This window comes from Carcharhinus amblyrhynchos, unplaced genomic scaffold, assembly GCF_965287045.1.
Source record: "Carcharhinus amblyrhynchos unplaced genomic scaffold, sCarAmb.v2.hapA scaffold_77, whole genome shotgun sequence".
NCBI classification, from domain to species: domain Eukaryota; kingdom Metazoa; phylum Chordata; class Chondrichthyes; order Carcharhiniformes; family Carcharhinidae; genus Carcharhinus; species Carcharhinus amblyrhynchos.
Genome location: NW_027649817.1, coordinates 860,528 through 876,519, shown reverse-complemented (window position 1 = coordinate 876,519; position 15,992 = coordinate 860,528). Strand labels below are relative to the sequence as shown.

Here is a 15,992-nt window from a genome sequence, read left to right as displayed (position 1 = left end):
CCGACAGGTTTATTTAGTAACAGTCTCAGAGCTTTGTCAAAGGGTCATCTGGACTCCAAACATCAGCTCTTCTCTCTCCTTACAAATGCTGCCAGATCTGCTGAGATTTTACAGCATTTTCTCTTTTGGTTTCGGATTTCAGTATCTGCAGTAATTTGTTTTTATCCCTGTAACTCTGCACATTTAATGCCCTAACTTACTCATCTTTGGACTCATTTCTTTTTTGAATTTTTAAACAAGTTTTTATTTATTAGTGTAATAAGTAGGCTTACATTAACACTGTAATGAAGTTACTGTGGAAATCCCTAGTTGCCACACTCTGGTGCCTGTTCGGGTACACTGAGGTTGAATTTAGCATAGCCAATGCACCTAACCAGCACGTCTTTTCGGTCTGTAGGAGGAAACACACAGGGAGAATGTGCATACTCTGCACAGACAGTGACCCAGAATTGAACACAGGTCCCTGGTGCTGTGAGGCAGAAGTGCCACTTGGGCTGATCAACTTACCACAGAAATGTCAGGCAATGTCCACCTCTGACAAGAGAGAGGATCTAACCATTGCCGAGCCTCTATCGAAGCAAGACTTCTCTGCTCCTGTATTCAAGTTCTCTTACAATAAAGGCTAATATACCATTAGTCATCTTGATTGCTTGATGCACCTGTTGCATCAGTATCAAGACAAAGTAGCCCTCTTGATTGGCAGTGCTTCCACAAACATTCACTCCCAGTGACAGCAGTGTGTACCTTCCACAAGATGCATTGCAGCAACTCCTTAGGCTGCACCTTCCACAACCATCTAGAAGAACAAGGAAAATAGATACTTGAGAATATTGACTGAGTTCCCTTCCACAGTCGCTCACCATTCTGACTTGCAGTATATGGTTGTTCATTGCAATGTACTGTTGCTAGATCAAAATCTTGTAACACCGTCTCTAACAGCATTGTGGATGTACCTACACTGTGTGGACTGCAGCTGTTCAAGGAAATGGCTCACCACCACTTTCTCCAGGGCAACTGGGTATAAACAATGGCTGCTGGCCTAGCCAGTGGCACCCATATCCTAACAAGGATACTTTTCTTTAAAAAAAGCAAAGTATGGGACAGAAAGAAGGAGTCTGCTCTGCTGTCCTTATGCAGCAAATATAGAGCCTGTATATGCACCTTTGGCCCTGTGCTCTGAATCCATTTTGTATGTTCATGCTCCATCCTTCAGGACTTCAGTGTTTTGGCTACCATTTATCTGCCAGTCAACATACTGAAGCAGATGGTGGAAGCTTATAGGATCTCGCTCTCCCCAGAATGGCTGCTCTATTTCCTATCGTGCAACAGTTAGCTGTGTTTCAAAAAACTTCATTGGTTGTAAAGGTTATCAGTGTCACTGTAGAAATGCAAAAACTCCTTAAATCTTTAAAGTTTATTTCAACTAAAAAATCAGAGCCAAATTTCATAACACCAGTTTCTGAATCCTGGCATTAAAATGTTGAATCTATGTTAATATAACGAAACATCCCACAGCATTTCACAAAGCAAAATGTGATACTGAAGCATGTAAAAAGATGCTAGATGACCAAAGGTAGGTCAAAGACATAGGTTTTAAGGAGCATCTTAAGATGGAAAGTGAGGTCGAGACATTTAGAGATGGAATTCCAGGGTTTGGAGCCAAGACAACTGAAGGCATGGCTACCAATGATGGAGAAATAATAACTGGAAATGCACAGGAGGCCAGATTTAGTAGAGCACAGATATCATGGAGAGACTAAAAGAAACCAGAGATGTGGGAAAGGCCATGGAGAGACAAGGTGAATTTGAGTGACATTAGAGAGGTGAAATAGGTGGTCTTGTTGATGTTGTGAATATGTGGTCAGAAACTCCTCAGGGTCAAGTATTGTGCCAATGTTGCAAACAGACTATGTGCTCTGGAGTGGGGCTTGAGCTTATAGCATTTTGATGTCAACATGAGACTGCTGCCTGCTGAGCCAAGACTGTCACCATGAAGATGCTTCAGATTACATTTTTAAAAAAGTAATTCAAAGGATATGGGCATCATTGGCTAGGCCAGCATTTATTACCCACCCCTCATTGTCCTTATGGTGGTGGTAAGCTGCCTTCATGAGCTGTTGCAATCTGTTTGAATAGGTACACCTAGTGTGCTGTTAGGGAGAGAGTTCCAGGATTTTGACTCAACGACAGTGAAGGAATGGCAATAGATTTCCAAGTCAGGATGGTGAGTGACTTAGAGGGGAACTTTATAGTATATTGTCCAGTCTTCCTCGTTGAAAAATGGTATTTCTACTATGCTTCAACTTTGCTCACAGTGAATCATTGGAAAGGTGCAAAGAGCTACAACAGCTGTAGTCACAAGTATTGAAATAATAATTAATGAAGAGGCTAAAGAGCAAAAGCTTGGAAAAATGCAAGGGCATGAACAAAATGCAATCTTTTTAACCATATAGTTGTGAAGGAGGACCATGAGAGGATTTGGAGGATGTGATTAGAAAGTATACTTTAGTAGTTCAATGGTTGTGTTTCAAAACTAGAAACTGGGTTCAAATTTCAACATGCCAAAGTATGAAGTTGAATGTAGTAAATTCTGTCATTTGTAGTTAGTACCATAACAAATCGAAAGAAGGATCTGCAGTCTTACAGTCCCTTTACCATCTTGGGACAGCCTAAAGCACTCTTGGGGCACGTCCAAAATGTAGTGATTGTTGTGCAACAATAAAACAAATGATCATTGAAGTTCCATACAGAAGGAGACTTGCCAACCCTATCTGGCCTGACTGTGTAGTCAATCCAGTCTGCAGATGTATTAAACTCTTAATGCAGCAAAAGTAGCCTAGCAATCCCAGCCACTCAGCGGTACAGTTGGTTATAACAAGTTAGAAGCATAAATGTGACCTTACTAAGGCCAAAGCACTTAGACTTAAAGATAATTATTGAAACAAAGGGATAACTAATTTAAGAAATAAGTCACTTTGTGGTGTTAACGTTTTTGGAATAAATGTGACCTAGTCCAATATGCCTAGCCAATCACTGCTGTAAATGAGAACTCTGACAGAAAAGAGATGGTCACAAAATGTAAGGAATGTGTGCTTTGTTTTTTTTAAAAAATCCACTGGCCCTATGCAGGGAATGGAATTTGTCACTACACTTTGCCAGCCAATTTGGTTTAACATTTTTGGATTGTTTAGCTTAATATCATCTTCTGTAGCTCTGTGTCAAACTTTAGTTTGATAATATTTACAAAATGTCTTTGAATGTTTTATTCCCTTAAGGGTGCTATATAATGATAAATTGTTATTAAACCATTGGTGGCTATGCTTACAAATATCTAGGCCTGAAGCAAAATCTCTCTGATTCTCTTTCCTCCTTTTTAGGTTCTTTAGGTTCCTTTAGCTTTTTTTAAACTTACACCTGTGGGTGGCACGGTAGCACAATGGTTAGCACTGCTGCTTCACAGCACCAGCGACCTGAGTTTGATTCTCAGCTTGGGTCACTGTCTCTGTGGAGTTTGTACGTTCTCCCTGTGTCTGTGTGGGTTTCCTCCAGGTGCTCAGGTTTCCTCCCACATTCTGAGAGACATGCTGGTTAGGTGGATTGGCCGTGCAGAACTCTCCTTCAGTGTATCCGAACAGGTGCCGGACTGTGGCGACGAGGGGAATTTCACAGTAACTTCATTGCAGTGTTAATGTAAGCATTACTAATAAGTAAACTTTAAAACTTTTCACCAAGCTTTTCATCATTGCCCTGTTATTTTTTTTGTGTCAAACTTTGTGCAATTATGCACCTGTGAAGCTTCTTGGCACACTTCACTACATTAAAGGTGCTTTTAAATGCAAGTATTAGTGTCTATCCATCTCATATAGAAAGTCAAGGACAGCAGATACATGGGAAAAATACCCACTCCAAGCTACTCACCATCCAGATTTGAAACAATATTACCAGTGCATATGTGGAACTATATTACCATTCATCAGCTAAAATTGACTGTGGTTGGGTCAAATTTCTTCAGCCAGCAGCTGGTGAATCTGTGCAATTCATTGCCACAGGAGGCTGTGGATGCTACATTATTGAGTGTATTTAAGACAGTGATAGGTCCTTGATTTGTAAGGGGATCAAAAATTACAAGGAAAAGGTGGGAGATTGGGGTTGAGAAACATCAGCCATGATTCAATGGTGGAGCAGACTCGATTGGCTGAATGGTCCAATTCTGCTCCCTGTATCTTACGGTTTTAAAATGCTTGAACTTCATAAGAACATAAGAAATAGGAGCAGGAGTAGGCCATCTAGCCCTTTGAGCCTGCCCTGCCATTCAACAAGATGGTGGCTGATCTGAAGTGGATCAGTTCCACTTTCCTGCTTTCTCCCCATAACCCTTAATTCCCCTGTCTATCAGAAACCTATCTACCTGTGACTTAAATATATTCAGCGAGGTAGCCTCCACCACTTCAATGGGCAGAGAATTCCAGAGACTCCCAACCCTTTGAGTGAAGAAGTCCCTCCTCAACTCTGATCTAAACTGACCCCCCCCCGCCTTATTTTGAGGCTATGCCCTCTAGTTCTGCTATCCTTTCTAAGCGGGAAGAATCTCTCTACCTCTACCCTATCTAGCCCCTTCATTATCTTATATGTCTCTATAAGATCCCCCTCAGCCTTCTAAACTCTAACGAGTACAGACCCAATCTATTCAATCTCTCTTCATATGCTAACCCCCTCATGTACCTACACCACATGGATTGCAATATTTCAAGAAGGAAGGTCATCGCCACCTTCTCGAGGGCATACAGGAATGGACAATAAATGCTGACCTAATCACATTTCTTGAACAAATAATAATAGTGGTTAGCACTACTGCCTCACAGCACCAGGAACCGAGATTCAATTCCAGTCTTGAGTTACTGTTGAAGTTTACGTGTTTTCCCATTGTCTGTATAGGTTTTCTCCTGGTGCTCTGATTAAATTATGCTGGTTAGGTGCATTGGCCCTGCTAAATTGCCCCTTTGTGTCCAAAGATATGTAGATTAGGAGATTAACAGGGTAAATGCATGGGGTTATGGGGATAAAGTATGGGCCTGGGAAAGATGCTCTGTTGGAGAATTGGTGTAGATTTGATGGGCTGAATAATTCCTTCTGCACTGTTGGGATTCTATGATGGATTCTATGACAAAAAAAAGATTGAGCAGTTCTATGAATGCTTTGTACAATCTCAAATCCACAAGATTATCACCCAGTTCTATTTCTCATGTTAAGCCTTTTGGAACCATAGTTCATAAATTTTGGCACTTTAAGACTAATCAGGATTCCATTGTCCAACATACGTAGACACTATTTTCTCAATCTCTGCTCTGTCCCATTCTATAAACCTCGTAACGCTACTTCATCCTTGTGCACCTCCATTGATGACCAATCATTGGTGCTAAGTCTCATTTTGAAATTCCACCCTGGCATTGCTGACTTTAGCTTTGTAAATTCCTCCAGTTTGTGGTTCTTGTCCTCTGTTTTTAGGCTTTATGGATAATGTGCCCCACTGGCTACCGATTCCACCATTGAAGGGGTAGCCTTCAGCTATCACAACCTTATTCTCTGGAATGCTGCAAATGTTGAGTTTTGCTGTGTCCCTTCTCGTCTAAAAGACTCCTATCTTCCTCGCCACGTTTTCAATCATCTCTTGAACTGTTGCTTGACATTATTTTGCCCTGGGACATTTCTGCATTATATAAATGCAAATTGGTGTTTCAGAATGCTGAATGTTTGTGAAATGCTAACTGAATTACATTGAAATCTAGTCCTTTGGGAGATTTTCAAAGCAACACTTACCTAAGGTTTTTTTTAATGCTGACAAACTTATTGTACATTTACTTCACATTTTCCACATTTGTGGGTTATCTCTTCAATTTTAAATGAATAATTTTGATTTATGCTTCTTTTCCTCAGTCTACTTTTCATGGACGGCTCCGACATTTCCTGGATATCGTTGATCCCCGGACTCTGTTTGTAACTGAGGTACTCTGTATAGTGTATGTTTTATAAAGCGCTCTTCTTGCAATAGAGGAAGCAATCCACCCAGCTCACTCCATCCATAGCCCATGTATACTTGACCAATAGATACCATTAATCTCCTTCTATAGCCCATGTACAAACTACCAAATCATAGATTCCATCCTTTTATTTGTTCGCTCTATTAGGCCTCCCCTCAGCTTCTGTTTTTCTAGTGAAAACAACCTGAATTTATTCAACCACCTCATAGCCGACACCCTCAAGACCAGATAACACTGTAGTTAACCTTCATTGAACTCTCTCCAAAGCTTCCACATCCTTATGATAATGTGTTGACCAGAACTGCACACAATACTCTAAATGCAGCCTAACCAAAGTATTATATAGCTGCAACATGATTTCCCAATTCCTGTACTCGATGCCCTGGCTGATGAAGGCAAGCATGCCATATGCCTTCTTAATCACCTTGGTCACCTATGTTGCCACTTTTAGGAAACTGTGGACTTGTATCCCTCTGTATGTTAATGTTCCTAAGCGTTCTGCCATTTAGAGTATAATTCATGCCTGAATTTAATCCTACAAAATGCAGCACCTTACATTTGTCCAGATTAAACCCTGTCTGCCGTTTCTGTGCCCAAGTCTCCAATCTATCTAAATTCTGTTGCATCATCTGACAATCCTCGGAGCTATCAGAAACTCCGCCAATCTTCGTGTCACCCGCATACTCCTTATGCACCTATGACTGTGTAATTAAATTCCCCTCCAATTCGATTTTTCAAGTTTGCTGATGACAGCACCATAGTGGGTTGGACCTCAAACAATGATGAGACATAGTACAGGAATGCGATAGAGAACCTGGTGAACTGGTGTGACAATAATCTCTCCCTCAGTGTCAACAAAACGAAGGAGATTGTCACCGAGTTCAGGAAGCATAAAGGAGAACGTACCCCTGTCTACATCAACAGGGACGAAGTAGAAAGCTTCATTATTTAGGTGGCCAGATCTCCAACAACCTGTCCTGGTCCTCCCATGCCAACACTATAGTTAACGAAAGCCCACCAATGCCTCTACTTTCTCAGAAGACTAAGAAAATTTGGCATGTCAGCTACGACCCTCACCAACTTTTACAGATGCACCGTAGAAAGCATTCTTTCTGGTTATATCACAGCTTGGTATGGATTCTAATCTGCCGAAGACTGCTAGAAACTACAAAAAGTCATGAATGTCGCCCAATCCTTTACGCAAACCAGCCTCCCATCTATTGATTCTGTCTGCGCTTCCCATTGCCTCAACAAAGTAGCCAGCATAATTAAGAAACCCACCCACCAAGGTAGGTCCATTCAGAAGTCTGATGGCAGCAAGGAAGAAGTGGTTCTTGAGTCGGTTGGTATGTGACCTCAGACTTTTATACCTTTTTCCCGAAGGAAGAAGGTGGAAGAGAGAATGTCCAGGCCCCTCTTATAGTTTCTTGCGCCTTGGGCAAAGCAGGAGCCATACCAAGCTGTGATGCAACTAGAAAGGATGCTTTCTATAGTGCATCTGTAAAAGTTGGTGAGTCGTAGCTGACATGTTAAATTTCCTTAGTCTTCTGAGAAAGTAGAAACATTGGTGGGCTTTAAGTATAGTGTCGGCATGGGAGGACCAGGACAGGTTGTTGGGGATCTGGACACGTAAAAATATGAAACTTTCAACCGTTTCTACTTCGTCCCTGTTGATGTGGACAGGGGCATGTTGCCCTTTATGCTTCCTGAAGTCGATGACAATCTCCTCTGTTTTTCTGACAGAGGGAGAGATTATTGTCACACCAGTTCATCAGATTCTCTCTCATTTGTGGTTCGTCATTGTTGGAGGTCTGACTCACTACAGTGATGTCAGTAAACTTGAAAACCAAATTGGAGGGGAATTTGGCCACACAATCATAGGTGTATAAGGAGTATAGTAGGGGGCTGGGAACACAGACTTTTGGGGCACTGGTGTTGAGGATGATCGTGGAGAAGGTGTGTTGACTATCCTTACTGATTTTGGTCTGTGAGTTAGGAAGTTTAGGATCCAGTGGCAGAAGGAGGAGCCAAGGCCCAGACCATGGAGTTTGGAGATGAGTTTTGTACTTGTAACACTAATGCTCAATTTGGCTAAATGTTCAAAGAACTGAAAGTTCTGATCAGGTTATTAGGGAAATCTTCTCACTGATAAACTGGCAACTCAAAAGCATAAATTTAAGATTATAGTGTCTCCAATGTTAATGAAGATAATAGGTAGTGGATATATATTTGCAAACTAAGTTTTAAGAGGTAATGAGTAGGATAATGAAGTTCACTGACTAGCTCCTTCAGATGGGCTGAATAGCCCTGTCCTGCGTTGTGAGATTCTATTATTCTAAAAAAAACTCACACTAATGACCTTAACTTTCTCTCAACTTTTCTCTGCATAGGGGAAAGGCTGTTTCCATAAGCACACCAACTCTTTTAGGTCTGAAACCTGTGGTCTTGCAAATGTCTGTGGGCTCAGCTAAATGCACAAGGTTGACTATTGCTGCTAAAGCTGGAAAACCTGAGATCACATGGGCTGCCCACAACCTCCTTTCAAAAATTAGACCAAAGTATAGCTGCCTAAGTAATCATTTATTCATGTGCTGATGAACCAAAGCTATAAGGTACAGCTCAGTCCTTAGATTTCAGAACATTTGTTAAAAGCGGAACAGATCAATGGAAAAATCTCAATGGCCTTCATTATTATCTAGTTTTCACAGCATTAGTTTTAATTTTGAGTACTTCGTTTTGAAAATACTGTAAGCTGAAGGTTGCTATTCTTCCTATTGCTTAATCTTCATCTTTGTTCTGAACAGAGAACAAAGAAAATTACAGCACAGGGACAGGCCCTTCAGCCCTCCAAGCCTGCACTGACCATGCCACCCGAATGAACTAAAACCCCTTACCCTTTCGGGAACCATATCCCTCTATTCCCATCCTATTCATGTATTTGTCAAGATGCCCCTTAAAGGTCACTATTGTATCTGCTTCCACTAGCCGCCCCTGCCCCCCCCACCCCCAAGCAACGGGTTCCCGGCATCCACCACCTTCTGTAAAAATAAAAGCTTGCCTTGTACATCTTTTAAACCTTGCCCCCCCACACCTTAAACCTATGTCCCCAAGTAATTGACTCTTCCACCCAGGGTAAAAAGCTTCTGACTATCCATGCCCCACCATAATCTTGTAGACTTACCCCTCAACCTCCGTTGTTCCAGTAAGAACAAACCAACCTTCAACCTCTCCTCATAGCTAATGCCCTCCATACCAGGCAACATCCTAGTAAATCTTTTCTGTACTCTCTTGAAAGCCTCCACATCTTTCTAGTAGTGTGGTGACCAGAATTGAACATGATATTCCAAGTACGGCCTAACTAATGTTCTATAAAGCCGCAAGATGATTTGTCAATTTTTAAACTCAACGCCCCAGCCGATGAAGGCAAGCATGCCATATGCCCTCTTGACCACCTTCTCCACCTGCATTGCCACTTTCAGTACCTGTGTACATGGACACACAGATCCCTCTGCCTATCAATACTCTTAAGTATTCTGTAATTTACTGTATATTTCCTATCTGTGTTAGACCTTCTAAAATGCAATACCTCACATTTGTCCGGATTAAACTCCATCTGCCATTTCTCCGCCCAAGTCTAAACCGATCAGTATCCTCTGACGGTCCTTGTTGCTATCTGCAAATCCACCAACCTTTGTCGTCCGCAAACTTACTAATCAAACCAGTTACATTTTCCTCCAAATCATTTTTTTCAACTTTTATAATATATTTATACAACAGCAAAGGTCCCAGCACTGATCCCTGAGGGACGCCGCTTATAGATCATTACAGCGCAGTGGAGGCCCTTGCACCAACCTGTGAAACCAATCTAAAACCCATCTAACCTACACTATTCCTATATCATCCATATGTTATTCAATGACCATTTAAATGCCCTTAATGTTGGCGAATCCACTACTGTTGCAGGCAGGGCATTCCATGCCCTCACTACTCTCTGATTAAAGAACTACCTCTGATATCTGTCCTATATCTATCACCCCTCAATTTAAAGCTATGTCCCCTCATGTGAGCCATCTCCATCTGAGGAAAAAGACTCACACTGTCCACCCTGTCTAATCCTTGATCATCTTATATGCCTCTATTAAGTCACCTCTTGTCACAGCCCTCCATTCAGAAACACATCCTTCCACTGCTACTCTCTGTCTTCTATGACCGAGATGTGGAGATACAGGCATTGGACTAGGGTAAATACAGTAAGAAGTCTCAACACCAGATTAAAGTCCAACAGGTTTATTTTGTAGCTTTTGGAGTGCTGTTCACCTGATGAAGGAGCAGCACTCTGAAAGCTAGTGGCTTGTGCTACCAAATAAACCTGTTGGACTTTAACCTGGTGTTGTGAGACTTTGTTCTATGACCGAGCCAGCTCATCTTTGATCCCATGCGACTTCATCTTCTGCACCAGTCTGCCATGTGGGACTTTGTCAAAAGCCTTACTGAAGTCTATGTAGACAACATCCACTGCCCTACCCTCATCAATCATCTTCGTCGCTTCCTCAAAGAACTTGATCAAGTTAGTGAGACCGGACCTCCCCTTCACAAAACCATGTTGCCTCTCGCTAATATGTCCACTTATTTCCAAGTGGGAGGAAATCCTGTCTCGAAGAATCCTCTCCAATAATTTCCCTGCCATTGATGTAAGGCTCACTGGGCCTGTAATTACTGGATTATTTTTTGCTACCCTTCTTAAACAAAGGAACAACATTGGCTATTCTCCAATCCTTTGTGACCTCCCTTTGGCCAGTGAAGATACAAAGATTTCTCTCAAGACCCCAGCAATTTTCTCCCTTGCCTCTCTCAGTATTCAGGAGTATATCCCATTAGGCCCTGGAACTTGTCTTCCTTAATGTTTCTCAAGAACCCCATACCACCTCCTTTTCGATCTTGACATGACCCAAACTATCGACACACCCTTTCCCAAACCCATCATCCATAATGACGCAAAGTACTGAATACTGACAAAGTTCTGGTGGCACTTAAGTTATTCATGTTTTTTTTTGTGGACTAAATGTTGACCAAAGATTAAAGCACTTGTCAGTACATTGTGAATTAAAGTCCTGCTGAAATGGATGCTGATTATGCAGCATCTGCAGATGCTAGAGAAAGCCCACTGGCACAGAATTGAAACTGAGAGTGGAATTTACAGCTGTGCTACCTCCTCTCCTGCCAGCAGCATCAACACCATTCCTCAGCACCTCCCCACCTTCCCCAGCCATGCCACCAACTCTGCATTACAAACCCACATGTTGTCACTGACCCTTATTCCTTTTAGGAATAGAAGAAGGGCCAATCAATCTCTTGAGCCTAAACCTTCCAATTAGGCTTATCTGTATTTTAACTGTCTACCCAAACTCAGCTCTGTCGACTTGTATTCCTTAGAAATATAGCAAATTCCATTTACAATGCACATACTCAGTCATCTAACAAAACCTGGTATCCCACCCACTCTTCCAGTTCGGTTACACGTCTTATGTCGAGCGATATTTCTGAGGAGTTTGGGGATCAATTGAAAACTTGAAAATCATGATTTTTGCTGGATAAAAGTATTGAGGGCTATGGAAACCGTAAGGGTAGGTGATTTAAATACAGGTGCAGTGGCACGGGCTGGTGGCACGATGGCTAGCAATGCCAGGGTGGTGGCCTCCTTTTCTGGGTTTCAGTCAGTCCCTTTAGTGACTTTGCATGTGGTGTTTCTCACCCCAACTCTGAGTTTGATGCCCACCACTAAGCAAGCTGAATGCCAGCAGCAGCAGGAGGCCCTTACTGAAAGGGATAAGGGTCACTGATAAAATGTGGCTTTGCATTGCACCCGCTTTGTTACAAGGTAAGCAGCCAAAGCAGTGGCACCATAGCTGGCTCTGTTGTTAAGCAGAAAGGGACAAAGAGCACCAGAGCAGTAGTTATAGGGGACTTGATAGTTAAGGGTACAGATAGGCGCCTCCGTGGATGTGAGAGACTCCAGGATTAGATACTGCCTCCCTGGTGCCAGGATCCAGGATGTCTCTGAGCGGGTAGAAAGCATTCTGAATGGAGAGGATGAACAGCCAGAGATCGTGGTATGTATCAGTACCAACAACGTGGGGAGGGAAAGTGATGAGGTCTTGCAGCAGCACTTTAAGGAGTTAGGTAGAAAGTTAAAAAACAGGACCTCTCGGGTTATGATCTCAGGATTACTCCCTGTGCCATGTGCTAGTGAGGTTAGGAATAGGAAGATAGTGCAGCTCAACACGTGGCTAAACAGCTGGTTTAGGAGGGAGGGTTTCAGATATCTGGACCATTGAGGTCTCTTCCGGGGCAGGTGGGACCTGTACAAGAAGGACGGATTGGATCTAAACGGAAAGGCATAAATATTCTGGCTGGGACGTTTGCTAGTGTCACATGGGAGGATTTAAGCTAGTTTGGCAGGAGGGTGGGAACCAAAGCAAAGGTGAATTAGCTGAAGGGGAACAGGAGAGTAGGGCCAGTAAGACTCCAAGAAACAGCAAGCAGGGTGTAGTTGCTAATCAAAGAGGGTCTGGTGGATTGAAGTGCATTTGTTTCAATGCAAGAATGCAACCGGTAAGGCAGATGAACTTAGAGCTTGGATTAGTACTTGGAACTATGATGTTGTTGCCAGTACAGAGACTTAGTTGAGGGAAGGACAGGATTGGCAGCTTAACATTCCAGGCTGGGACCTTTGTTTGTAATACACATAAATGATTTGGAGGAAAATATAACTGATTTGATAAGTAAATTTGCAGACGACATAAAGGTTTGTGGAATTGCAGACAGTGATGAGAACCATCAGAGGATACAGCAGGATACAGATCGGTTGGAGACTTGGGTGGAGAGATGGCAGATGGAGTTTAATCTGGACAAATGTGAGATAATGCATTTTGGAAGGTCTAATACAGATAGGAAATATACAATAAATGGCAAAACCCTTAACAGTATTGATAGACAGAGGGATCTGGATGTACAGATACACAGATCACTGAAATTGGCAATGTAGGTGGAGAAGGTAGTCAAGAAGTCATGCGACATGCTTGCCTTCATCAGCTGGGGCATTGAGTTTAAAAATTGGCAACTCATATTGCAGCTTTATAGAACCTTAGTTAAGCCGCACTTGGAATATAGCATTCAATTTCTGGTCGCCACACTACCAGAAGGATATGGCGGCTTTGGAGAGGTACAGAAAAGATTTACCAGAACGTTGCCTGGTATGGACGATATTAACTGAGGAGAGGTTGGAGGAACTTGGTTTGCTCTCATTGATTGAGGGGTGACCTGAAAGAAGTCTACAAGATAGCGAAAGGCATGACAGAGCGAATAGTCAGAAGTTTTTTCCCAAGGTGAAAGAGTCAATTACTCGGGAGCACAGGTTTAAGTGTGAGGGGCACGGTTTAAAGGAGATGTACGAGGCAGATGAATAGGGTGGGAATGGAGGGATATGGTCCCTGGAAGGGTTGGGAGTTTTAGTTAAGTGGAGCAGCATGATCAGTGCAGGCTTGGAGGGCCAAAGGGCCTGTTTCTGTGCTGTAATGTTCTTTGTTCTTAGTTCCAGTGGGAGATTTCTGACCCTGTGTTTCTCTGAGTTTCTATCAGTTAGATAATCTTGGGCTTGAGAATACTCAGAGTGGGTTCAGCACATCAGTGATCCATGATCCCTCCTGTGTGGTGCCCTGCCTTTCAACACTTTCAATTAAACTGCATTTTTATTTTTTCAATTCCAATTGTTATTTTGTTCCCCTACTGATTTTTCTCTTGGATTGTTCAGAGCACTGACTGGGAGGTTAATATTAATTTTCTCAACACTTTTGGGCAATCCAGGAGGACTGGCAACCCTGGTGGGTACTTGTAGTATTACAAGTATCTAAGATTCTGGTGTCCATGGTCTAGAGGGTAAAGGAAAAACTTGTTGTATTCCTATCCCTAATCGCCACCAAGTATTTGTGTGAACACACATGATTTTGGTTTGTTTGTGAAGCATCGCAAGATTGATTAGGCTGCCAATCACAGAGTCTTCCTTACAAAACTGACAGGGGAAGACAAATTGGTTCATCAAGCATTTCCCATATTACCAGGGTATCATGACTAAACATTGCTTCCCTCATTCTTAGACTTCTAAGTAGCAAGTAACATTCATGCCAGACAAGAGCCAGGCAAAGACCAAATCCAACAATAGTGAATCTAATCATCATCTCTTGACATTCATTGACGTTCCCGTTGCTGAATTCTGTCACCATCAACATCCTAGGGTTGCCATCATCGCTCATGATGAATCTCTGCCAGTTAAATACTCGTCTGGGTCCGTCGTGTATGCTATAGAGGCTGGCCAGATGGACCAGGCAAAGGAAGCTGCACTCCAATAAGACTAAACCTATTTTTTGGGTAGGATTAAATTGTTTTTGTATAAATGGATTCTGTACTGGATATATTATGCCTCACAGTATTTCTTGTTTCACATTCAGTTTGGCACCAAATTTCTGCCTCTCTTAATGAAAAAGCCCCACGCTGTGTATTAACAGTCTGTCTGTCGAAATGTCATCTGGAATAAATTAGAGCAGTAAAAATACCTGGAGCAGCTGCTCAGCACTCCTGTTGGTGGTTAATTAACCCACATTAAAAACATAATTCCAGTAATTTCATCTTCTCACTTCTCTAAACCAACACATCCTTCATCAACCCCTATTAGAAAAAAAATCTGGGAGCCCTTTTGTGGCTGTATTGTCAGAACATTGTGTCTGCAGACTCTAAGGGAGCTCGAAGGTCATCCTTATTGGCCTCTGTGGTGGTAATTTGCCACTGATCTGTAAATTGCTTGTTTGAAGTAGGCTGCAATCTTTTGCTTCTAAAATTACAGTCGTTCACAGCATGATATTCAGGAGATTGGACAAGGACTGGAAGTGAGAGGGTTCTGTCTGCAAGATTTATCTTAATGAGGGATATCAGAGAGATCTTTTAGATAATGTTCATTTTATGTTGGTTGATTCTGACATCTCTTTTTGTGGCTGCCTGGGCAAGCATAATATAGGAACTAGTAGATTGAAGAAAGCCCATCTAGCTTGCCTTCAACCATCCTGATATTGACATGACACAACAATAATGAAGTTGTTGACTAATCAGTGCAATCAATCTCTATCAATTAGTTTACAGCAGACAGAGACGTGAAGCGAGGAGAATCCGCAGTGGTGGAGAGCTTTGGGAACAATGGGTCTAAAGTCACCAATTCTACCCAAACCTGTTACACTTGCATATGTCATGTTTCAATTTCCTCACATATCTTAATGCATTATAGCTGATACATATCCTGCTCCGCCTGGCAGGCTCATTCCTGCTCCATGTTAAGTACAGCCTTGACCGTGCACAATCATGGAATTGGGCAGTGTCCAATATATTGTATTTATACCGGGGGCAAAGGACACAACAGAGATTTGGAAATCCATAGCTTATCACTAGAAGCCTTGGTCATTTTAAAATATCCAGATTTTTCCTTTATAAAGGAAATGTTCTGGGCCTGGTTCAGATAGAACATTACAGCGCAGTACAGGCTCTTTGGCCCTCGATGTTGCGCCGGCCAGTGGAACAAATCTAATGACCTTCTAACCTAAACTATTCCAATGTTATCCATATGCCTATCCACTGACCATTTGAATGCCCTTAAAGTTGGTGAGTCAGATTGTATTATGTTTGTCAAGTTTTGCAACCGCATGCCATGCAGTCTGTTTCTGGGTAGTGTGTTCCCTAAACCCCAGAGGTGACATTACAATCCAACCACTGCTTGGACACCATTGCTGTTGGCTTTTGTCCTGATCAAGAAGAAAATTAAAAAATAGAAGCAGGATGAGGCCATTCAGCCCTTCGAGCCAGATCCACCATTCATTTTGATCATGCTAATCATCGAATTCAATATCCTAATTT

At 42.2% G+C, this 15,992-nt stretch overlaps 1 protein-coding gene across 1 annotated transcript in view; it reads left to right on the top strand.

Moving 5' to 3' along the window:
- Positions 1–15,992, top strand: part of LOC145337812 (sideroflexin-5-like) — a 206,345-nt gene that overhangs the window by 615 nt on the left and 189,738 nt on the right. Inside the window, exon 2 of the mRNA XM_080182664.1 lies at positions 5,935–6,003. Coding sequence (XP_080038790.1) covers positions 5,935–6,003 — 69 coding nt within the window. The remainder of the gene's footprint in view (positions 1–5,934; positions 6,004–15,992) is intronic.